A 26,388-nucleotide genomic window follows, 5' to 3' on the forward strand; every position below is an offset into this window, starting at 1 on the left:
TATGTTTTTACCTGCTGAGTTACTGTCACGTTCTGGAGAATAACTCTGCTCCATGGAGATTGTTTAATAAGGTGATCAAATGACTAAATTTTAGATGGAAAATCTGAATAAAGGAAGAGACCTGGGTCACGGATCTAAATATTAATCAGAATAGGTATTCAAAGAATAGGATTTGAGGTGTGAACTGAATTCAGCGGGCTAAAGATAGGTCTAGTGTCAGGTCCATTCGAACACAGTGGCATTTCGTGTTCCATAAAAGCAAGAAAACGTCTTGACTAGCTGAGTAGCTGTAGCTGTAGTCATTTGACCCGTGCTATAACTTATCTAGGTGGTCTGTTCTAGATGAAATTCATTAATATATTGGTATAGTGCACTTATAAGTTACATTTTGGGGTTAGAACAATTGATTTAATGCCCTTTCTGGCATGTAAAAAATCTCAGTGATGCTAGAAACTACAATCAGGACACTTTTCATGTAAAATATTTCCAAAATAGGATTTTCGATCTTCATTTTATTTTTTTACCTTGCTGTCGCGTGGATTTTTAGAAACACAAAGCGTTATTTTCCCATGAGGTTACTGAATTTTAGAAATGAAACAAATTGGAGCTCAATTATACAGCACTAATATGTTCATATAGGTTGCAGAATATAGGTGACATGGCGACAAGATTATATACCACTCTATACAACTCTATTATCTTGCAAGAACATTATAGCGATGGAATTCTGTTATCATAATAGGAAAAAACAAGCACGTTAGTGTGAGACTAGACTTGTATTCGGAGGTACTGATCCCTTAAATACGTATTTCCGACACACCGATATCGGCATAAGAGTCGATCGTTCGCTGAAATCGACCGTAATTTAGGAAACAGTTGTTTCAGACAGGCGGCGACTCATCGATATTTATTCGTTTCCCACAATTTTTTAAAAAGCGTTATCTAGACCTGGTTGCACACCAGAAGAGACGTTGGGGGTAGCAACTACTCCGATTCACGTACTGCATTGCGGCTTCCTCAGTCAAAACAATACTCTGACTGCTCTTGTAATCCTTCGGATGTAGGGTGCATGGTTTGGTAGTTCGGCCACCAGTTGGCGCTGGCCGCAAGCGATTAGTAAGTCGATGGTGGAAGGGGAAGAGTGGAGGGATGTGAGCAAGAAACCCGGCTTGGCTTTTGAACGTTTGGATGCGACATTCCATATTTCGGTCGCGCGTTGTGTTGGAGCTGGGCATAGGTTAGACCCAGCTGACGATGTTTCGAACGAGATTAGAGATCTGCAGTCGTGACACAATATTTCTGAGTGGTATCGTGTGAAACGTGGTTGTAATGCAGTGCCACAAAGTGTAAAACGTGAACCTATCAAAAGGTGAAATGAAGTTTTCAACGGAGAAGAAAACAACGCTTTGTATATATACAGAAGCGGATTACGGAACAGAAAAGGTAATGACCGGTATTCATTATCTACTGTACTAAAGTTAGTGAGAAATATAATGATATATTTGCTTTTATTCTGCTGGCAATGACATAGGAGAGATCACTGAATTGAAATTGCAGCTAATTATCGAAAAGATACACTCATGAAGAGGCTATTAATTATATACATGTTAATTTTAAAATCGGAAACCATAACAGTATTTGTTGTTACCTGAAGGTATTTTACATCTGTATTGCAAACAAGGGTTATATTTGCGTTATGACATGTTCTACATCCTTTGCATGGGCCTATGAAGGTTCTATGGAATGTAAATAAATTCTGTTCCATTCTATTCTATATGTGGTATTAGAGAGATTTGTGGCATGTTAATATTAATATTTTATCAACGGCGTCAGAACAGTGCAACACGTTGTTAGAACGTAGTAATTTCCGTATATTCCTGCTCCGAAATTGCTGTTTTCTATATTACATTGAAAATAAATTATACATTCAGTGAATAATTAACGTTCTTCACACTGCAAGCCATCCCATATTCTTGCTGCATCTGCAGGTTCAGTTATCAAATCAATATTTTTAAGATCGAGTTTATCTGTGTAATAAAAATCGGTAACTCATATGACATTTAGGTAGGCCTGCTACAAAATACTTGGATTGGGCTTTTGTCATGTTTCTTGTCTGACGAAGCGGAAGTCGAAGTTTAGATTTGTTGATGACAGGCCTAGTATTGGTTTGAGGCTGTATTAATTTGGCCATAATGGCGAATGGCTTATGTAGGAAAAAACATAATACAGAAACTTGTTAGAACATGCCTACTAAATAATTAACCTAACACTGTGTAGCAGAACCCTAATGTTCACCACCTATAGTGGCAAGGCCCGACATAGGATATAATCGTAAGCTACTTGAATTCCGTGATTGGTCTATGGTGTTTTAGTATTAACCTCCCTTCTACCCAATCGATTCTGATGTCTGTTAACATGAGGTTTTCGGACTAAAATGTACGCGTTTCTTCCTTCATGGTATGTTGTGCTGTAATGCTTTTTTGTTAACTGAAATATGTTGTAAAGCGTGCAAAATATTCACATAAGCAACTTTCATTCTTTGGCTTCTTAGCTGTAATTGGCTTCGCGCATTCATGAAGGTGCGTCTGCATTCCATTGAGGAGCGAAGGTCATCGTGCATTTCGAGATAATTGACTTCGATTATGCTGCGTATGTATCGTACCTAACGTATTCTGTGCCGAAAACAATACATGCAATTTATATGTTGTAAAGTGACGGTATGCGCTTGCCGCCATGTTGATTATTGTATACAGATATCACTCGGTAATTATAAATCATGTTTACCTTTTTTATTAATAGTGTATATACCTTTTTGGGATATTCAAAGCATGAAGTTATAATGTCAGCCGAATTCATTATATGACAGGTCGTTAAGCAGTAAGAACATCTCGCAAAGACTTTAATCGGCGCAGTTTAATTCATTCTCATATTTTAATACTTCTAGTTGTAAACTCAAGTACTGGAAACAAATACACGAAAATTTTTTAGTAATCCTGGGAGACCTAATTGTAGATGGAAAGATAACATTAAGATGCATGTTACAGAAACAGGGTGTGAGGATATGGACTGGATTATTCTGGTTGGGATCTAGATGTGGGCTATTGAACGTAAAAAAGACAGGTCCACAGAAAGCAGGAAGTTTCTTGAGCGACAGTCGTAATGGAGTTATCTATAAATGGCTGGCTTCGGTTTTACCGGACCATGAAACTTCGTCTTTCCTTCTTCTTAACATATTTATAAATGCGCATTTAAAGTTTTTAATAAGCTACTGTATGCTCTTAACAATAATTAATCTGCTATTCTTTCTATTCAGTGTTCTGGGATAGTGCCAGAAACTTTAATCCTCTAGTGAAAAGAAGAAATCTGTAGTAATAAATATAATTGTTTAGTCAATAACCATTGAATAGAATTTCTTCATAAGAGACATCAGTAAGAACTCACAGCCGCTATTTTTGTCACTAAAACGTCGGTTTCCTGACGATTAAAACGCTGCAAGTACGTATAGGCGTATGTTACAAGATAATGCTACAACCAAGTTCTAGTGAAAGTTACCAGACATTCATGCTTTCCACCAGTCAGATACCGTGCGAAATATGGCGAGTTTCCAAATTTCTGTTTTATCACACGTAGAACGATTTCATTTTTGCGCTCGCGTACTTTGGTATCCGATACGAATTACGAACTTCTACTGATTATAATCACTCCGTCGGTGTTTGTCCTCCCCAGATTTGGCCATCTATCGTGTTCCTTCAACGTCATGCTTTCAACGATTCCAACACGGAAGTCCAAGGAAGACTTTTCCTAATTCTACTGAAAATTTACAAATCCAGTGTTTGATGTACACTACAGCCCATAATTATATTGTATAAGTCTGCTGTGCACATTTTCCTGTGTAGATTTTTTTTTAAAAAAATAACCGCTTTAATACGTAAATTATGTCGCCGTTAGGTTCCCAGAAATGTTTTCATTCATAACTATCCACAGTACGTAGAAAGTGTGCGGTAAATTGCGATGTGTAAAAGAAATCATTCCGTAGAATCCTTCAAAATTTCGGTGCTCACTATATTTGAGAGGCGAATTACATTTGGGATAATACAGTATTTACGTATGTAGGGCTGGTCATGTCTGTCCGTATGATTCAACCCGAGGACCGTTGGACGGACGTGGATTACATTTAGTATGAAAGTTATGCCTTTGGAGTCTACCTGAAAATAATACTTTTCCCATTGTCTTCAATTAATGTTATCAACATGGCGGACGCACAAACTTCTGAGGTGGGATGGACACTAGTGCCGCTTACAGTAGGACTATGCAATGTATGGTTATAGATTTTCGGAAAATACAAAACACGTCTTCGTATAATGAAAAATAAAGACATGAAAGCTGCTTGGAACAAAAACAAAAAAGTTTACTTAAAGATGATTGGATTTCCTAACCCCGTGCTTATGAGTCCAGTACGCTACCACAGAGCTAACTTTCATTGCGTTATGTTGGTATGATTTGCTTACCTTAAAGAAGACAATTACATTTTTTTTGATCTAAGTAAAATAACTTACGTTTATCTTGTGATAATAAGTATAAGAGTGCCTGTTACTGCGGTAAAATTCAACAAGTGATTACATATCTTATCAATCTTTCTTGTTCTGAAGGTTATCATAGGCTGTTGCGTAGTGCATGAGCAAAATTACTTCATTTCAGAATTTGCAAACAACGCATGTGCGTATTCCAGTACGCATTACACATTTCTATTGTACGAGAATACATATAAAGTAATATGAGAAGATTCTAGTAGTCTGTAAGTGCCAACTCAGAGATATTCTTGCTTCAAGTTAAAATGTACACCTATTCATTTCCAAACAAAACACATCGTATTACAAACGCTCCATTGAAAACCAAAATAAGAATTCCAGCAACGTTGTGAAAATAAACTAGTGACGTAGTTCAAATACTGGTATTAGGCCTATATTATTTCAAGCGCGCTGTGTAACTTTGTAGGTCGAAACAAGTCTTTCGTGACTGTAATTCTCACGCCATATTGTACACGGTTTATAATGTTATGTGACTGCCTTGTTTGACAGACCTTGTAACAATATTACTTTATCTTAACGTGGCTCAGATGTTGGACTGTATAAGGAGATTACTTTCCCAGCACCTCAGTTGCGTGTTTACCTCCGAAAAATGACGCTATTTGAATTTGCTGCAGACATGTTATGAATTGTTATGTGAATCGATGGGATTGAATTGAGAAAATGTGAGAATGTTTAAATATTTAAATACTCAACTGCACTGGTTATTTTCGAAATCAACAGAAAAAATAGTCGAAGTAATTCCGAATTTAAGAACGAAACTTTAGTTCAGGCCCACAAACTAACATAGCTGGGTGCCGGAATTTATTATTTTGTTGGGGGAAAAAGACCACAGAGTCATTCCCCATTCTCTGAAACTAGTGGACGTGTGTGACAGACTGAATAAACATATCATGTCGTATCATATTTTATCTTTTGCAGATATGGTAGTGGTGATACTGTGACGTATTTAACATGGGTGCTTCGTTGATAGGATGCATAAAAGAACAGTGATCTGTGATCCGATTTTTGTGATCAGAGTGTGAAGATTACTGAGTTGTACGGAGCAATGCCGGTAACTGCCTAAGCCAGAGAAAAGTTAATGACAGTGTGGAAAGTTTTTAAGGAAGGCTACCGTATATATAATATTATCTTTTTTCGTTTGTTTTCGGCACAGATAATAAACTGAGTTTTCATTGTTCTCTTGTGTTGTTTTCTGTCCTCCCAGAAAACTTAAAATGACACTTTCGTGCTGCGTGTCAGTTGCACACAGACGCCATAACTGAATGTGGTCCTCCAGAAGCTGATAGTCGCTCAGCTGGTTAATAAATGACTGGCACATTTAAAAAATCATATTTCGTGAACCTATCCCGAGCCAGCTGAATCCAGTCCGTACCATTACTCCCTATTTCTTTAAGACGTACAACTTTCATGCTTTTACCATGTTCTCGGCTCGTTCTACATGCCTACTGAACTCGCCCTCCTTCATTTGATAACCCTAATAATACTTGTCAAAGAGTATAAATTATTAAGTTTCTTATTAGCAGTTTCATCTGCACGTTTGTTACGACCTCTCAGGAAGTTCAAACGTTTGCCTCAGAACTTTGTTCTGAAACACCGTCAATTAATGTTCCACCCTTTCGCCGAGGGACCATATTAAACAGATTTATAATAATGTAGCATACAGATCTTCAGTCTTTTTTTGTTAAGATAGGTGACAATATCTTTGTTAGAGATATATTTACACAGAAATTCGAAGCCAAGTTCCTCAGCGCTGGCTTTGTCATAATTTCAGCACCGAACGGTACACTAGAAGAATAACTTCGTGCTCTGTCACATTGACATTCCCTACACTGCCGGACCTTCGTCGCAGAACCTGGAGATTCTAAGATAACTTGCACACCTTCAGAACAGGGTCATTACAGAAACACAGGGAAACACATTAAGAATGCAACCCAGCAACAAACACGTACAGCTGTATAAAAATTAAATCAGAAAATCCACCCTCTCCCAACATTCCTCGTGACACGAGTTTTGGTCACCGTCTTTGCTAGGCCGCTGCTCACGCAAGCTGCGCAAAAGCTGCGTATGTGCGAACATGATGTATTTATGAGCAGTGCCGAGTAACAATACGCCGACTGGTTGCAAATATTACGAGACGCAGGAACTGTTGTTGTGACAGGTGTTCATCGAACGAAAAATAGCTGAAATTCTGGCCGTACCAGTTTCAAGATGTGCATCAGCTGCAACGGCGTGGAACTGTTGCAAGAATTATAATTGTTATTGGTTTCGTCTTGCGTGAAGGGTCGAGTTTTAAATGGAACATTCTGTATTTCTTTTCTTTGTATTTTGTGGCCTTATATAGTCCTGTCGTTAAAATGTAATATAAATAAATTTCTGTTGTCGCGGAAAAAAATAATCCCCATTAATATCTTATCAATAATAGAGGAATATCGAGATTATCTTTGAGACGTGTTGTCATGGTGATTTATTATAAAGAAATGTGGCCTGGTTGATACAGTACCATCAGTAGCATCTCTAAAGGTACATCACCCGTTGACGTTTAATTCCGAAATGCCATTCTTTATTTTCATTGAAGTGGATATTCAAAGACGAGATAACATTGGAAATTTGGCATCCGCGCTGGAAAGAAACAGGTTTTGGCAGTGCCTTGATCTTGAAAAACCAACGTGACCCACCTTTCCTAAATGAACAATTTTTTTTTATTAGAACGTAAATCATTCTCTCGTTGTTGTATTTTCTTGCGGAATATCATTATTCTTTTGTTTCTTATCACAGCTTGCATTATGCTTTTTATTTAAATAAGTCTGCGTTATTAGTAACGTATAAATTGTGCTGTGGAAAAACCGAATAGGTGAGATTTGAGTTTCTAACGGCAATGAATATAAAGATCGCTGTCTTCTGAGATGTAGAAGTCTGATATATACTGACCGACATTTCGTAGGAGCTTTGTTCACAGATGGCAGACACGTATAATTCACTAACTTCTCGAACATAATTCCAGGCCGGAAGGGTCAGTGTTTCTAAGCGAAATCTCTGTAACATGCGCTGTTATTATCAGTATTTTCATTGTGCAGGGCCAAAGCTACAATTTGTTACTGACGTCTCCTGCCCCAGAATTATCACGCGCTTATGTTGTGAGACAGCTTTTAAAGTAAAGGTTTCCTCTTATTCTTCAGTGTATTCAATCGTATAAATTTGTCCTGGCACAAACGCGAGCTTCTTAGCCAATCGCTGTAAGACGAAAAAGATTTGCATTTACTTCCAAGAACTCCTGAAGAAAGGAACTTGATGTTCTGTAGAGTGACCGTGTTAAAGTTTGCTGAACCTTCAGAAAGATTTGCATAGGTTGAAGAAATTATGTGGGAACGACTGTAACAAATAAAGCGAGTTTGATTATGAAATTAGGGAAAATAATTCTAGAAATACTTGATATGTTAAGTTTCAAAACTGTTATCATTCTATATAGTTTCACAAAACGTTAGACGTAATCTACAGTGCTAGTGGAAGCAGAAGGATAGACGCTGATAATTCCACAGCCCGTCATTCGACTTCGTCTTGAGCCATTTTCATCCATCTCGCATGCTCACATCTTATATCCACAAGATACATATTAATGTTATCCTTTCCTCTCCGTATAGGTATTGTAAGTGGACATTTTTAACAGCTTCTCCACAAAATGCTGTATGCATTCTTATCTCCCTCAGTCGAATCGCAAGGGAACATACGAAACAATAATGATGCTAGTTTAGGTAAGAATATAAATTACTAGAGTTTGAAACAGTGTGTTCAGGAAAATATTCAATCCTAAGAAGGATGGAGTAAGTGAGAAATTAGGATATTTTATAAAAAGCAACTTAGTTATCTAGCAGGATGCTTAGAATTTGTATTATTTGAGATTTTCACAGCGGTGAGTATGAAGATTTCTGTCTTCTGGGTTGTTGCGCTGTGTAGTCTGGTAGATGTTAACCAACGTTTTAGAGGTCATACTACCTCCGTCATCAGGACGATCTTCATGCTTAGAATTGTTAGAATACATACAGGAATTTGGTGGGGGAAACCTCTTGAAAACGTACACTTCTATGTCTGAGATGGGAGGATAACATTAATATGTAACTTGCTCAGTGCTGCTTTGATTTTAGTGGTATTGAACCGTACGTTATATTATCACTTTACATGTTTTAGAAATGGGCCACTTTCTGTACAGATATTGATTTGTTTTAGGGTTGGATTTTATTGTGAGTTAAGAAGTTTTGTAATTCTGCCATTTACAATCTTTGAATTAATCTGAGGACTTTATGTAGTGCTAAACCTAGAGGTCAGTCTTCTGAAGATAATATCTGAACGCCCGTCATCTTGGCAAGGAGTTGTCTGGTACGGGGGACCTAGATTCAGGAGGAATGCGGTCAGCGTATTGTATCAGAAGGTACCTGGAAATAAATGAGGTGGAGGGCAATGGGGAGTCGCAGGTGGGGGCGAGTGTAATCATCTCCAGGGATGAGACGAATGGCAATGCATAGACAACCACCATGCATTGGACTTCAGCCGCGGAACATGGACAAGAAAGAATACATTAGGTTATGAAAGATATTCACAAAGTTGTAACCAAATTGTGACTGGAAAATATTGACGACAATGGAGGTGTATAACCAGATTAGTACTGGGACCACGAAACAATATCCGTAACCAGACGAAAACAAGTGAATGATTGCTGGATATTATACTGTTCTACAGGGATCATTAAATAGCTCCTATAGATACTGTTGTACAGTCCGCCATTAAAAATAATTCTAAGAAACACATCCCGGTTTCTTCGTATTGTGTCCCAGGAGTCGAGTAAAAGCACCAAGCCTACGGAACTGATTTCTGTGAAACTCCAAATTGTACTAGGTTAAATTAGTTTTGGTGCGGGTTGGTTCTGGTACAGAATCCGTCACTTTGTAACTAATTTCTTGGACCTTAGTGACTATCATATGGTCCCATTTTATTCAAAGTACAGGATCGCTGGTGGGATATATAATGGAGACCTGGAATTGTAGATTGTTCACGGTGCAAGAGCGGTTGGACACCCACTTCTATTCTATTTTATTCTATTATGTTCAGTCCTATTTTATATATTCTATTACAGCCATTATATTCTCTCATAGCTCAGCTTAGCATTTTCTATTCTATCCTATTGTTTTTATTGTGTATTATTATATTGTATCCTATTCTTGTTTTATTCTCACCTGTTCTGTCCTATTCACTATATTCTATTCTGTTATAGCCCAGCCCAATATCATGCCCTATTTATTCTGTTCTACCTAAATCTGTTCTGTTCTGTCCTGTTCTCTAGGCTTGTTAACTTTAAATCCCACTTTATGCATATATATCGGAAATAAGAAATATGCCCACATCTACCTTTGCATTGTTAGGTTCCGCATTTATGTTAAGTCGGTGAATGGCGTTCTGAGGGATTTTGTACAAAACTGACACTGACAACTACAAATTTGACTTCGCAGCTGAACGTCAGATTTTAATACAACTTAGCACGTGACCATTCCGTCTCACGAGCGACCTCCTGTCCTCAACAACCTCGTTACAATGTTATGCAAGGGGCCTGAGAAGGGCCGTTGTTGTTCTGTCTACACTGCTGTGTGTTTGGTACGTACATTTCGTCTTGTGTCAGACACAGGCAGCGTGATGATGAATTGTTCTCCCAGAGGTAATTTCTAGCAGTGCGTCAGCAAGACGAATTTATATTGTGATAGAATCTGATCTTGTGTTGAAACACAGGCTGCTGTTGTAGAATGTATGTGGCCATTGGACTTCTGTTTCAATTTTTCGTTCCGGTAGATGTAATTAAGTTTGTGGGTGTCTTAACAGTCCTTCGCCTTGCACATTGTACAATGTTTTAAATTCCTCAGCGTCATTCTTTGCCCTAATGAATCGTATTTATTTAAAACCTATTAAGTGTTGTTCTTTAAGTAATGCCCGTATATTTTGTTTGATAAGACCTGAATGGTTTTCTCTTACACAAGATTTCAGTGAGTTAAGCTAGAATTTATTACTGTGACTCCTGCTAAGAATGTTCGTTTTCCTTTCTCGCTGAACTGCCCAAATATTACTACGGTGTTAAATCAAGGAGAATGAGATAGGTGGGATATATAGTACGCATGGGGGCTATGAGAAATTAAGTCTTAAGTTTTAAATACTGAAGGGAAACCTAGGCAACCTGGTGCATGGAAGAATAATATTGAAATGAATCTTGAAGAAAGAGGGTGTTCGTCAGTTTGTCGTGATATTGATTGTAGGACTATTTAAGTTTTCGCAAACTAAGCTAAAAATGTCCCATCAGTTGTCACGCAGCTATGAGACTGGTGCATTTCGCGTTTTGTTAGTCTTCCTTGTATTGACCCAGAGTATAAGATAGTTACGTTGCCTGATGTAGAATCTCCCACAGCCCCACGTTCTCGTGACAAAAGCCCTGCTGGCTAAATGTGGCTTCGCATGGCCAGACTCTCAGCTAGGTCATTAGGTCTGCTTTGCAGGCTTGTATTCATGGCTTAGAACTGGTTTGTATGGCAACACGCGAGCAAGTGTAGTTTCAATATTGTTTCCAATAAACAACGACATAATTTATATCTTTACATTAACAGGTACCAAATATGGGACAACTGTAACGCCTTATTTAGCTTGCACGTGAAAACTTGTTTTGTTTTTTAAGGAAGTCGGTTATGGGTTCTTCGTTTAAATTCCAGCACGCATTTGTTCGTAATTAATGAAGTGTGAATATTATCACAGAGCTTCAGTAAGGTTATGCCTTTTTATCTTATAAAGCGCCCCATTATTGTTATGTTATTATTAGCAACTGTAGCAGTTGTAGTTGTAATAATATTGATGGCATTACGTTAAGGTGTACAGCTTCGAGTTCCGACTGCGTAACCTCCAATACGCTATGGGTCGACCCCAGAGCCGGTATGGATATTGTGGGAAGGAAAAATCGATGCTTCTGCTTGTAGTCACTAATAATTTAGTGGAATTTTTGAACGTTAATATGGTAGCCCTACTCTCATACCAAGTTTGCTGTGTTGTGTGAACTATCAGAAATACCTATTATAATGAACCAGTGTGTGTGTATTATGAATTCTAATTACGAACGATAAGATACTGACTTTTGTAACTCTAACGTGCTTATATACAATTTCTTATAAAATTTTGTGGCACGAATTTGTCATGCCTGAAGTTTTCCAACTGATGTACCTGCTCCCCAGCTGTAAAAATTGGTTTGGTGTGCGGTATTTATGCGGGTGCAGGGGGTAAAGCTAACGTTTTCATTACTCAGTTTTATTTAAAGAAAAAACAAAACAAATGCCTGCTTTTGTTTGTACAGACTATCTTCTGGGATGTTGCGCTGGATAGTCTGGTTGAAATTTACCGACGTTTCAGAGGCAGTTATTGGGGTGAACATCAAGGCGGTAAATAAGTCACACATATTAACGTTTGCAACTTCTATCAGATGATTTTCCCCAGACGTGTGAGGCCCTCGGAACAGTCCCCTCTATTTCAAGCGCTGTACAGCAAGCATGTCAAACTCAAAGGCTAACACGGGCCATATAAACAAGGTTTAAGTTTATGTGGGCCGCAAAAAAAACAAAAACTTCAATTTTCATAGAAACGTAGGTTTATTTCGAAAAGTATAGTATAAAAAAAGAACAACGATAAAATTAATGTTTTCTTCCTGACACTTGACATCTCTTGTCTGCTACTATCTTTCCTACTTCGGGGGAAATCTTGTTCACAGTGATTACTTTCAAAACTGACCCAAGGTGAATGTCAGTAATTCTGGATCTGACAGGAGACTTTATTTCCTTTCATAATTGTAAATAACTGCTCACACCTATAAGTACTTCCAAACATGGAAATAATTTCATATGCGAATTTTCGAGTATTTTCAAACCTGGCAGGTAAATATTTGTAAAATCCAGGCACGCCAACTTCACTGAATTTTGCCTTCAAATCTGAATCGCAATGGATCTCAATTACCTCCATTTGCATTTGATTAGGTACTGATTCTATATTTATTGAAAAAATCGAAGAAAACAAAGAAAACTTGTATTCCAAAAATTTAAAATCTGCAAACCTTGTTTCAAATTCAGTTCTAAGGCTTGTACAGTGTACAGAGTCCCACTCACCAAATCTCAATCAGTCGTGTATCTCTCTCTACCTATGGGAAACAGAGCCGTACGTTTAGTTCACATTAAGTAACATAGTATTTTCGTTTCTATTACACGTATGCTTCCTGTTTCTTTTAAGACAGAATTTGAGCTCTGAAACATCTCATCTCGGTAGTTAATCCCTTCTGGCCTTACATGCTTTACAATCTTTCTTTTCGGTTTTCAGTATAGAATAATTAATACCTATAAACACGCATTACTGAAAACACCCGTACGCTTAAATTTAGTTCCCATTGATGAAAAAACCGCACGACTTGAAATATCAAGAGACTGCAGGAAAATGTACTTTCACTTGTCAGACAACATATTCAAAGCAGAAGTAGCGGAAATTTCCGAACGAGATGCTCGGAAAGGATTAAGAATGCGTACAGCCTTACCTCCATTCTTATATACGTTTTGATGGCGTTGTGTTAAGGAAGATGGGCCACTGAATCTCTACTTTTATCTCCTACGTCATTATCAGACGTTACGAAATATGGTGTTACAAAAACTGCAGAACTGTATCTTTCTGATAACCAAAGTGGACGGGAGTGATGAAATTTGCAGTGATATGTTGATGGGAAATCTTGAAGGGAAAGGCGTACTAGAGTGATCTAATACGGAGGTGGGAGGGTGATATTAAAATGAAGTGTGCAGAATGGATTAAGCTTGTTCAGGATAAGTTCCAGTGACTGGGTAATAAACTTCCTGGGGTTCCATAAAAGATGGTGAAGTTCTTGAAAAGCTTTTCAAGATTTCTGCTTCATCGAGCGAGTTACTTATTGTTTGTCCAATACCAAGATGAAATTAGTTCTACAGGGTCTTTGAGCGGTTTATTTAGTCCCTCCAACTGAAGGTTTAAATTACAGTAAAACCTCTCTAAGTTGGACACTTGTGGTTCCACGAAAATGTGTCCAACTTACAGAGGTGTCCAAGATAGATGGAAAGAGAAATATCAGATTGTGGTCTAATGACAATATAGTCTATTTACTTACATACACTAACTGCTGTAGGCTTACTTCAATTAAGAATTAATGACAATATTATTAATAATAATCTTTTGAAGCCCACTCCCATGCATTGCACATTAACCCCAGCCTCTATAACATTTTCTAAAGTTAATTCCACTAACAAAACAAAAAGCAAAAACAAAAATTCCATTTCTGTTAACAGTCTGAACTCAAATGCAAGCACAGTACTGATGGAGTTAAAACTGTGTCTTCTGCGATACTGTAGTCCAGTTAAGGGTTCAGCAAAAGAATGGTTAAACACTTACAATGCATTCCAATGCTGGGTTCAATGTCCATAAGACAATCCTCTAGAGAGGAGGCATTCATCAGTCAGAAATTCAAAATAACAAAATATGTAACTGAAAAACTTTCCCTGAAAAGCATCGAAGTTAAGTGCATGAACCTGTCCAACTTACAACAAAAGAGGTGTTCAAGTTCCAGGATAAAGGGGTGTCCAAGATATAGGGTATTGTGGACATGTAAAATTATAGGATATTCGCCGGTTCCAATTAAAAGTGTCCAATATAAAGGGGTGTCCAGGATATAGGGGTGTCCAACTAGAGGGGTTTTACGACCCCTTCTTCCGCATGTCTGGGTGACATGATTCAAGTCATCCTACCAGTAATACTGCCGTGTTTACAGCACAACACATGGCGAAATGCGTCTCTTCCCAATCATATTTCCCTGCTACATATGTCGGATTGCGGAGAATGTAGTGTCTGCCTTGTGCAGACTGAAAAAAAAGGAGGTGGTGGCGAGCAGAGCAGGTAGGCGGACATAGCATCAGGTAGAAGTCGGTAGATGGAGGTGTGTGAATGGTCCGGTCCGGGGTTGCTGTGCCAGGCACCACCACATAAAGCAAGGGACAAGAAGGGCCAGCGAGGTTGGAGCAAAAAATGAAGTCATGAACTAGCTACATTCAAAAGTTAAGCTGTAGGACAATTAAAATTTTGTGATAACGTCTGGTATTTCGGTGAAAACTTCTTTCTTGCTTACAGGATATTTGTACAATTTTGTATTGTAACTATAGCTAATCGTTAAATGTATAATTAAAGACCGTCTGGTTGAGAGAAACGTAAGTAACTATTAAACTGCAGTAGTTGCAGCCTGTTTGCTGGAGTTCCCATCACACATGTGCGGGAGCCAACCGCAAATCAAACTACTTTGCAAATATAACAAAGAAGAAGGTGGTTATGGGTAATTGATGGGTTTCTATCATTTCACGTGTAGGCCTACCTAGATAAGTTGGGAAATGGACGCTTAGTGCAGTAATTCAGGCGCGTTTGCCAGGTTTTGACCATTGACTTTTGGAATGGCGCTAGTAATGTCATAGTTCTCTGATATTAATGAAATTTCAGTGGGCGAGTTGCCTGTTACCTGTGTTGCTGGGGGCGATGCAATCAGGGAGGATTCCCCCAAGGATTTCTTCATGTAACTGTACGGCTGGCTGGGAATTCCACACTCACTTTTGTGCGCATATAGGTATTTGTGTATACTATACACTGTATAGTGAGCGTTATTGTTGCTCGATTTCGTACAAAATTTTAAAGTATTGACAAATTTTCGTAAATCCCGTAAATATAAATTTGGTAAAATCCGTTGAGCGGTTTCCGAGTTTGTACGTACAAACAGAGAGAAACGTCCCGTTGTATTAAAATGGGACATTTCGTACCGACTTACATGTCTTATGTTTGTACATTTCATGCATATGTTTGGGCGTTTATATGCTGCTTTTATTCTTAGGATCATCATTTACTTACTCTCCGCATACGAGGTTCGTTTATTTCCTGAAAACACCGGAAAGAAATAAAGAGAATGCCGCTCAGTTAGGTCTACAACAACAAATTTACACTCTTTGAACCCCAGAAATTTGTTTTTGACCAGAGACAACAGGTGAGAGATTTTAAAACTGTAATAAAAATATAAACTACAGGTGTATTTATGGTAGCTGTGAGTGCCGTAATAACTCCGTTGAGTTCCAGGGTGTAGGGAATAGTTAGGAAGACCATACATCACCACTCTGGTTTGTGCGGGTAAACTAACGCCTGCAGAAAACAGGGACTCAAACCAAAGCTTTGCGATGCAAACCTGAACAAATCGAAATTCATCGGAGTAAAGCAGTTGAAAGAGGATACATAAATCAGAGCAGTTTGTTTTGATTTCAGCATTGATCACGACGTTTAGTTTAAATGAAACAATGTTGACTGCACTGTAAGCTACTTGTAGTTTAATTGCTTTAGTGCTGATATCACAACGCTCAGTCGACGTGACTATTCTTAGCCTAATACCGTGACACCCAACAAAATACGAGCAGACTTGTCCTACAATAACTATTTTAGCTTGAAGATGTGGTTTCAATCTGACCGTGAAAATAAATGAGCGAAAGAAACAAAAAAGAATCTTGTAAAAATGTATCTTATATTCCCACAGCAAAAAGCAGGAACGAGTCAGAAGGCCGTGTTAAATGGCAAGCTAACCAAGAAAGGCAGATGAACGCCATGTTTGCCTAACCTTGACTCTTGACAAAATAGTTCGACCATGTCCAACAGAGTAACACCCCCGCTGACTACCAGAGTTGCTAGCTGTTGCTAGGCAAAGGCCGTCAGTATTTTGTTGATATAAAAATAGTTATACAGTCTGCCCTCGTTTTATGAAAATTCGCTTTTAATGAAGCTCGACTCGTCATCCGAAAGGCGAATTCGCTCATCCGAAATCTTCCGAACAAAATCTGGTAGAAATTTACCAACGTTTCGGAGTTACCTATTGTTTCCATCATCAGGATGAAGAATAAGCCGCTCGCGGCAATTTAATTTGATCATGGAGGCAGAAAGTACCCCTGAAACGTTGGTAGAAGACATCTTCATTTCTTGCCAGCGTGAGAACTTCAAATGACACCAAGCACAGGGCAAGTTTTACTTTCATTGTTTTATAAATTATACAACCTAAATTAAAACAAAATAAAATATAATGGAATGAAAATGGCCAAGACTCCTTATTTCGATAGAGACATAAAATATAATATTGAAATACGTTGGAACTTAAGGGTGATAGTAGAGTTGCAAAGGGTATTATACCTACTCGTATGTAGGAAGACATGGAAGGACTCTGCAGAATTTCGCGGAAGCAGGTGGCCAAAGACAGCGAGAGATTATGAATCTGGAGGGCAAAGGTACGAGGAAGACAAAGAACAACGATATATTAATAATAGCAGAAAGAGGTTTTTGTATCTATCATTAGTAAGTTCAGAGCTAGGATAGCTCAGTCGGTATAGTGACTAGGCTAAACTGGCCAACAGGAGTTCTGTTTCCGGGAGAGGTAAGAAACGTTTCTCTTAGCGTCCAGACCATCTCTGGGACTCGCCCAGCTTCCGTGAAGCTGACCATTCGCCTTCTGCTAGTGACAAGATGAAAGAAAGGAGATATACCCCCACTCCACCACACGTATTCATGACGTAGTGCTTAGTTAAGTACCAGCGGCAACTTTAATAATACTAACAATTATTGTAATAATAACTTGGCTTAGAATAAGAAATTCTGTGGAGAACTTACAGCAACTAATTAGCTCTATCTAGTGGGCCCAACTGTGTAGGAACCTGAAGACGGAGATAGAGTCCCATCTCCGAAACGTCGTTTTACGTTTTATATTTACTAGACGATGGATAATATCCAAGAAAATTTTTATTCAATTGACTCTTCACCATCGTCAAGAAGTTTTAGATTTGTTACAGCAACTACTTTCTTTTCAAATAATTTCGTCAGTGTGGTCAGGCTTGCAAGGCTTGAAATTAACGTTTATAAAATTCAGTGCTCTGCTTCATACATCACTTACGTTGGTACATTATATTTGTTGTAACTTCAAAACTGAACGTCCACGTTGCGTTTCCAATTGCCAACAACAACTTCCATACAGAAGTATGAGATCTGTAGTCACACAAAATTTCTGATGATGTCTCCAATAAATTTAGTTAGGCGCCATGAAAACAAAGCTAAAAGTTGCGAGACACACGAACTTGATACCCTACAAATGCAGGATGGAATTTCCATTTTATCGATTTCCTTCCTGTAATAAACACGTTTCCCAACACGCATGTTGTGACGAATGAATTCTGTAAGTTGTCATGGCAATTTATCGACCTGTCACAGCGTAAACACCACGTGGTTGAGGTACCCAATTGTCATCGATCTGTGACCTCTGGGAATGTCTAGCTCTGGAGGGGGCTGTACAACAAGCAGTGTGGGCTTCGGCACTACTGTTTTAAACATTTGCAAAAGAAAGTCGTTAGTTTTGACTTCAACAAACTTTTCTTAGTTCTCGTAATTTTCCGTCCAGGAAGAATGTAAACAAACAGAAGAAGCATTTCTTACCGTAAAGTTTTCGTGCATGGCTCTCTTGACTGCTGAGGGAAATGGATGAATTAAAATTGCTTGGTGAACAGTACAAGGAAGGGACTTCGTCTTGAGCCGGAGTCTTAAGGTACAATTTGGCTGCACGCGACAGAGACAAGCGACCGAGGCAGGCGACAGAGTTACGAGACCGAGACTGGTCGCTTCCTGTCTGCTCTCTGTACAATCGTATGAAGTACAATTACGAGCGCGAGACAAAGACAGGCGACAGAGACAAAGCACAGGAGACCGCTCTCGGACCAGTAGTGTCTCGCGACGGGCTCAGGCAGCACGTGTGTTGTTGAGTAAAATAATGGCAGAAATTAAATTTACTGGTGACCAAGATGAGCAATTGGTAGAATTAGTAGCAGAAAACCGACCACTGACCACCGACAGAAAGATCCTTCTTCGCGTCTGGTTTTGAATATTGAACTCATAGGTTTTCTTTGTTTCTTTCGCAACAAATAACACAACACCACATCATCTTCTTCGATTAACCTTTTTAGAAGCATTTTTGTACTCATTTTTCACAGAATATGTGCACGTATGTCTCAACAAAACAAAGAAAACAAACACTTTGCCGCATGTCTCGGTCGTCACCTCAGAAGTGTGTGGCGACAAGCTGCAATGTGTTCTTCTCCCGTCTCTGTCGCCTGCCTCGGTCGCTTGTCTCTGTCGCGTGCAGCCAAATTGTACCTTTAAGTTTACTAGTTCTGGTGTTCTTTCGTGTGGGGATCCATACCAGGGGACGGCCCTCGTTAATATGGCACTTGAAAAAAAAACTTACATGTTCTCCAGTGGAGCAGAAAGCCTTAATAGAGGCGCTTTGCAATCAGAAACGCCTTCTTTCGCGAGTTTGCCTAAGTAATTAGCGGTAATATGCATTTATTATAGGTACAAATTGTTTTACTTGTATTTCGTTAAATATTCACTACTTGAGCAAATGCTTCGAATAAAACATGAAGATATACTAATAATAGTTACATGTTATGCTAGGTAGTTGAAATTATGATCTGGAATTTTTATCATAGTGTGTTAGTCTTAGCTGATTTATATTGGGCAATTTTTTCAAGGTACTCTGCTGTTTGCTACACGTAGACCAACATATTTACCGCATCCATGCAGGAAAGAATTTGTTTAGGACGGGTTAGGAGGCAGTGAAGGCATTGAGAAAGAATGAAAATTCGGGACAAAATTATAACCGCCATCATATATACCAATTTTTATACAATGAACCGGTTTTTTTTTCAAGAAAAATACTGATATTTTGATCTAAGCTTAAAGCAAAGTGAACGGCTGTGTTGGATTGATAAGAACCAAAATCATGTTTTCCCCACACCTAGCAGAACAGACTACCAATATCGAAAGCAATTCGATTATGATCACTGGTTTCAGATGTGTACAGATGGCGCATAATTAATCTTTTCGTTTGAAATAACTTTTATTTACTTATTTATTTTTGTCAGGAATTAAGTAGAGGTTTAAGAAATTATCTTGAACGTTAGACTCCGCAGTCACGGAAGGTTTGGGCCGCAGCGGTTTATCTGCCGTGTTGATGGAACGCACTGTTTCAGTAGGAAGCGAGCGCACGTGCGGTAGTTTTACCGCTACGGTTCTTCTACCACAAAATGCTACATTTTCGATGCGGTGCGGTGGCCGCACAGCGGCTGGCGGTGGCAATAGAACACGAAGACGTGTGCGCCACGAGCGGTGAAACAGCCGCACGGCGACCATTCTTTGCCCGACCCTGGTGTAACTGAATAAGAAAAAAGGCCGACACTGTACAGTTCGGCCATATCGGAGTACAGTGACAAAACCTAGCAGAAACTGTGGGTAGAAGTCTGTGGAGCTCTACTGCCGAACTCGAGTCAACTTGACAAAAAAAGAAAGTATCTGAATAATTTCTTTGGATACATACGTGTGAAACTTAGCTTTTAATAATCTTTGTCTTACAAGTGGACTGAACCAAAATTTATTTCTACGCTTTGCCCTTTCTCCTACCAAAAAGCGTACACAGCGACAGTCTCAACAAAATTCATACCTCGACCTATTAGCCTAGAGCAGTGGTATTCAACCTGGGGTACGCGAAGACATCTTAGGGGGTACGTGAAATTTAAAAAATATATATTATTTTATGATAAACACTGAATAATCAGTAATGTAATTTATTTAATTTATTTTAGATGTAGATTATATACTATGTATAACTTGAATTATACACCAATAACTTTGGGGGTACAAAGTTGAAGAGAAATTATATCTCGGGGTACGAACAAAAAAGGTTGAATACCACTGATCTAGAGCACACTCCAACTGTCTCCACAAAATCCAGCTTCCAACTAAAGGTAAACGGAGACAATGCGCTTATTTCACTGTCAAGAATACGCGATTGCGTTAGTTTTACCGCTGCGGCAGGAGCGCTCGTGCGCCCTAGCTACACAGCCCAGCAGTTTGTCGCAATTGTTGAATATATCACGGGAAGCTTCAGTAAAACTACAGGTGATTAATTATGCGCCAATCGGTATAATGCGGACGAAAGGATAAGCTACATACGTTTATTTTCTTCGTTTCCTTCAGAACTCATAAAAGTTTTGGCTGCTGAAAACTGTTTCGCGTGTTCATTTGAAGAGGTTAATTTATTTACCAATATTTCCAAAATGTATTATTTTTTAAGCACACCAAATTTGAAATTTGGACTAGATTAATCCGGTTGAGTATAGCGGCTTTCATTTGTGAACTGAATAATGAACCTTCGGGTCCTATAATAGGCGGATAATTGCTTGACGACCAACAGAGCGAATATTAGCTTCTCAAAAAGACTTTACCCCATAGAATTTTTTAGTTTTATGAAATTTAAACAGAATACGTTGAAATTCAGTATAGCTTCTAGCGCATGCGTTACCAGAGGAACTGATTTTTAAAGTAAAAAATGAAGGAACCCCTTACCCATTACACACGAGGCTGGGTGGGCCCCAGAGCAGGTCTGGATTCAGTTGCTAGAGGAAAAATCCTCTGCCCCTGTCGGGGATCGAACCTCGGTCGTCCAATCCGTAGTCAGTCATTGTACTGTATGAGCCGATTTTTAAAGTAGGTCTTTTTTTCTAATGCATTTTTGTATGTTATCGTGCGGTTTACAGGTTGCAGTCGTACCTGTGTTTGTGCAGGCATTGTTGGTCGCACATGACTGGCACAGCACAGTCAAATATGGGCTAGGAATGTGAAATATTTATATGTAGAGCTACAATTCAAATGTATGAGTCAGCAAACATAGAACACAGTTCAACTGTCGTAATCCAAATATAGCATGGAAGCCCTGTGTCAAGACCGTGAGTTACTATGGTGCTCATTGACATTCAACGGGGAATAAAACATAAATGTTTTATACTATGCAACACTAAGTTATATTCAGTTGTTTGTGATGAAAATCTTCACAACATGAGAAATACATTTTGAAATTTTTCTACGATTTTGACACTTTTGTACCAAATTTTCGAAACAGGAAAAATACAATAATTACTCTCGGTTCTTATATAATTCGTCCCGCGCCGTAGCCGCGCGGTCTGAGGCATCATGCTTCGGACCGGAGATACGGAATGCGCGCTTGTTCGAGTCTCGGGGGAGAAGAAATTTTCTCATGAGCTTTCGACCGGTGCCAACCCAGCATCGTGAGGAAATTGGGGGGCTACAATGAGTAGCGTAATCCGGTCAGGAAAACTAGCAATGGCTGGGGGTTCGTCGTGCTGACCACACGTCACTCTATATCTGGTTGGATGATCGTTCACCTTTGCTTAGGAATGTGAACGTGAGGCCAGCAGTCAAGCTAGTCGGCTTTGGCTCTCTGGAGCTGTTACGCCATGGATTATTATCTTATGTAATTCTGTTATAATGTGGGAATTGTGAGAAATCAGATGCGCTTATGGGGTGTTCGGCCGCTCATTCAATCAACAGCTGGCGTCACATCGATGTGCGAACAAGTAGAAGTGGAGAGCTACCACATAAAAATATGTTCTGTTGTTTTATATAGATTTACGTGTGTATAGTAGGCCAGTAGTCTGTTGTTTCAATGTACTGCTTTCTCCATTCTGTGACTGTTTACGAGGATCGCTTTGCAATGTTGGTCTGTTTCTGCCACGTTGCAGGGTGCAACATCCCAGAAGACAGCCGACAACATACTTGTCGCTGTGAGAACTTTAAAATCTTACCAAGTGTCCTGTTAGGTTTTACATTGTGTATTAAGTCGATGAAACATAGTTTCATATATTTAGCCCCGAAGATAATTACTATAATTTTAAGTAAGAGTTTAATAGATACAGGTGTCACAAACAGTTGTACACACACAACCATTACACACGTCTGCATTGTGTATACATCCTTTTGGGGCATTCTGCATATCGTACGTTATAAAAATAAATTTTATTTCAGTATATCCCCGTGCAAATAAGCGATGTTTTGATATTTATTTTATATGAATCATACATAAATATCTCCTCTAATGTAAGCAACGTCTGGATTTGCGCAACACCAGCTAAGGTGTGTATTTCAGTATCATAACACTCACGTGGCACTAAAGCTGCTTATAGGTGGGGACTGGGTATCAAAAGACGGGTCTGTAGTCCAACACCGATAATTATTAGCACATTAATACACCAACTCAGCAGTACAGAGTACTCTTGATTGGGCTGAGTATAGTTGATAGTAGTTCAGCTGATAAAAAATCTCAACTTTTATTAATAGCGGTATGCAAAAAGCTCACTACTGGATTATCCCGAGTCAGTTGAATTCATTCGCACAGTAGTTGTTTAAGGTACATTTAATATTATCCTCCCATCTAAGCCGTCTCTTCACTGCAGGTTCTCTTAATGAAATATTAATACATGTGGCTAGCTCAATTTGTTTGCGCGCCACAATTTTTCAAAACCCCGAAGGGACTTTGTGGACACACTGTACATTTCCCCAGTGCGTTCTTCTTGTCCCATTCAACCTTAACATTACTAATTATTAAGCTCTACGTGATTTCTTTAATTCTCCTACGACTTTCATTCTGTTCGGTTCAAATACTTCCCTCAGTTCTCTGTTATTTAACACCTTTAAACCTTGTTTATCCGTTAGGATGAAGTTCCATTCCCATAGTTTATTTTGGAATTGAACGTGTGTTTTTATAATCATAAAGTAAATAAAGCTAGTACATGAGAGTTGCAGCGAAGTTCGTGATTGGTAGAATTTATCTGCAGAAGCTAAGAAGATCATTCTTGGAACTGCAGGTTTAAGCGGAACGCAGTTTGGGAATTACTGCAGTAAAGGATTAAGCAACATTTCCGTTCGTAATTCCTACTCAGATGCGCACGTAAGGAGCGGCCATACTTATCAAACTGTTTGAAGTGTCTGGTGATTCACGAAGAATTCTTCAAGTTTCCTTTACTGATCATGTTTATTTAAGGTGCGTCAAGCAGTTCCAAACCTTCTTCGTTAAGACATAACTTATTTGGCCTGTTGGAGTGATTATAAATAAACACGCCTACAAAATATGTACAAAATATTCTTTATAAGTCAACATTTAAAATCATGGCGACTGCGCGAAACTTGGACACATTTGGCATCCACATAATTGCACTGCTACCCCGTCCTATGACCAGAATTAATAGGCGTTAGATATTTGAAACACAGGCTTTTGTTGATAAATGTCTGTACATCAGGAAAGTAGGATTTACGAGTACTGCCCTCAATTCCTTAGTTTTTAAACAGTCTTTTCTACGCCACAGAGAATGAAGTTTTCATTGTGTGCGGCACAAAAACCTATACCGCAGAGCACGCATTGTTGCTTGCCTTTCCTGGAATTCTGCTGTGTCTGTGATATACGAAGTGCGATCGGAAAGTTTCTAGACTGCGCCTATAAAAACCCGTACACTTATCTCAGGTATTAAATTCATCTATCACCCTCGAAGTAGTTCCCCTGGGAGTGAACACAACGATCCCAGCGCAGCTGCCAAGCCTGGAAGCATCCCTGGAAATCTTTCTTTGTCAGCCTGTCAAGCACCATCTGCGATTCTGCCTGAATCTCTTCTATCGTCTCAAATCTCCTTCCATTTAGCTGAATTTTCATCTTTGGGAAGAGGAAGAAGTCACACGGAGCTTAGAAAGGAAGTTGGGGTCAGTTCTTGCAAGATCTTTGAGCTCCTGACAAACGAGAAGTCGATTCTGCTTCTGGTCCTCAGACAGGATGCGTCGCATGTGGAGTTCTTCCTTTAGAATCAGCTGACAGGTCCCATAGCCTATCCCAACAATGTCGCACAAGTCGTTGATGGTACGACGTCGATCTTCGTGAATGGCCTGCCGAATCTTCGAAACATTTTCGGGCGTTGTGCTCGAAGATGGTCGTCCAGAACGCTCGTCATCATCGACAGAGGTTCGGCCATTTTTAAAACGTGAATGCCACACAAAAGTTTGTGCACGACCCATTGCGGACTCCCCAAATGCTTGCTTTAGCATTTCATAGGTTTCCGTAGCCGTTTTGGCGAGTCTTTGGCAAAATTTGATGCACAAGCCATTCCGAAATCGCAGGAGGGTCGGTGTAATGCACTACCAAAACGCCCGTAACTAAGAAACAAATGCTAATTCGATGATGCCGGCTGGCACACTGATTCACTATGAATGTAGGCCGCACCCCCTAGCGGCAGAAGCTCGTACTACATCCGGTTCGCCCGCTATTGACACAGTATTGAAACTTTCCGATCGCACCTCGTAAGCATCTTGCGTTTCCATTTATCTCCAGCTGGTCTAGAAAAAGACAAAATCGACCCTTGATTCTCTGTACGAGAAAGGGCGTTCTTTCCACGGTAACAGTTCGTGAGAAAGTGGTTCCAGTGAATCTGTATAATAATTTGTCAGGGAAGGAAAATGTAGAGAAATGGAAAGAACTAGGAGTGAAATTCTTAACGAAGGCAGATTATTTAAGAAATAATCGTAATGCGCTTGAGATCACACGCTAACAATTTCTGTAATTTACAGTATCATTTATCATACTCTTATAGGCTGTAGTCACATCTGTGCGTGTTGAAAACAAACGGAAATCCCCTACGTTACGTACCATTCAGACAATCTGAATTACATAAAAAACATATTTTCATGCTTTCACGTTTCCTTGTGTTCTACTTAAATGTCAGCGGACTCCATTTTTACGGGCCTGGTTTGCTCCTTTTAGAGTGTGAATAGATTTCTTTTAAGAATGTCACGCTGAAAACTACATCTCTCTTGTCAACATGTGGAACCAGTTTTTTTTAATGTTCAGCCCTTTAAAGCATAGATCACTATTTATCCCATGGCTATGACTTTTCAACAAATCTGCATTTGGTTCACAGAATGTATTTGCGGGTTTTACAGTCGTGGTTCTCAGACTATTGCTATTATTTTCATTAACATCATTATCGTGTTTTGTTTGAAGTAGGAACTAGATTTTTAAATTAGATTCTTCTTTCAAAGGACTGAGTTCACGAGCTGAAACTACGTCCCATTCCTAACACCTGTAATTAACCATCACATGTTTTGTATTGAAACTGGACAGCAGAATTACAGAAGGGGCAGTGCATGACCTCAAATGAAATCATGATCCATTCAGTAGTTTTGAAGATGAAAGATATGGAGATACACGATTTTCATTTTATGGATATCGAAAAATATTATCTAGTCGTCATCATACATAATTATGGTAGCTGCCTTCTCTGACCTTACATCAAATGCCTACCTCCTACATTCCTGTATCGCTCCACGGCTATTAATCCAGCAAGGATGTATCTGCCATACGTAACAATTTGCCTCTGAATAGATCCACACGGGAACTTAACATTCCAGTGTGCAGATATGCCGTCAGCGAGGTCTGCTACAATTTGCATATGAAACGGTACGCGTTGAAAAGTCAGCCTGGACCCACTCACCTATATTCAAGCTCGTGGTTATTGGCAACACTAAGAGTATTAACAGGTCTCAAAATTATATGTTCGGGTCTTCGCATATGAAATATATGTTAATTGTTTCACCGTCTGTGTTCTAAATGGCAAATAAAAAATGAAAGGAGTTCTTTTGTTTATTCGTAGGCCCGGCTCACTTTCTGTGTATTTTCTTTTTACCTGGTTTCCATTTTTGTTTTTATTTCTGCTTTATTTTATTTCTACTCTTTACTGTTTTTCTCGCTCGCTTCCTTTGTTTCTTTCTGTTTTTGTGT

At 39.0% G+C, this 26,388-nt stretch overlaps 1 protein-coding gene across 3 annotated transcripts in view; it reads left to right on the forward strand.

Annotated features, from left to right (window-relative positions):
* The window catches only part of LOC110831222 (uncharacterized), a 49,907-nt gene that overhangs the window by 10,362 nt on the left and 13,157 nt on the right, over positions 1–26,388 (forward strand). Inside the window, exon 1 of one of the 3 annotated variants that reach the window (XM_087340386.1) lies at positions 1,162–1,443. The exons of the other annotated variants lie outside the window; for them this stretch is intronic. Coding sequence (XP_087196512.1) covers positions 1,375–1,443 — 69 coding nt within the window. The 5' untranslated portion in view covers positions 1,162–1,374. Of the gene's footprint in view, positions 1–1,161; positions 1,444–26,388 lie in introns of those variants that run through there. 3 annotated transcript variants of the gene reach the window in all.

Source organism: Zootermopsis nevadensis, unplaced genomic scaffold, assembly GCF_977971745.1.
Source record: "Zootermopsis nevadensis isolate Lab colony 2312 unplaced genomic scaffold, Znev_1.0 Znev_ptg000061l, whole genome shotgun sequence".
NCBI classification, from domain to species: Eukaryota; Metazoa; Arthropoda; class Insecta; order Blattodea; family Termopsidae; genus Zootermopsis; species Zootermopsis nevadensis.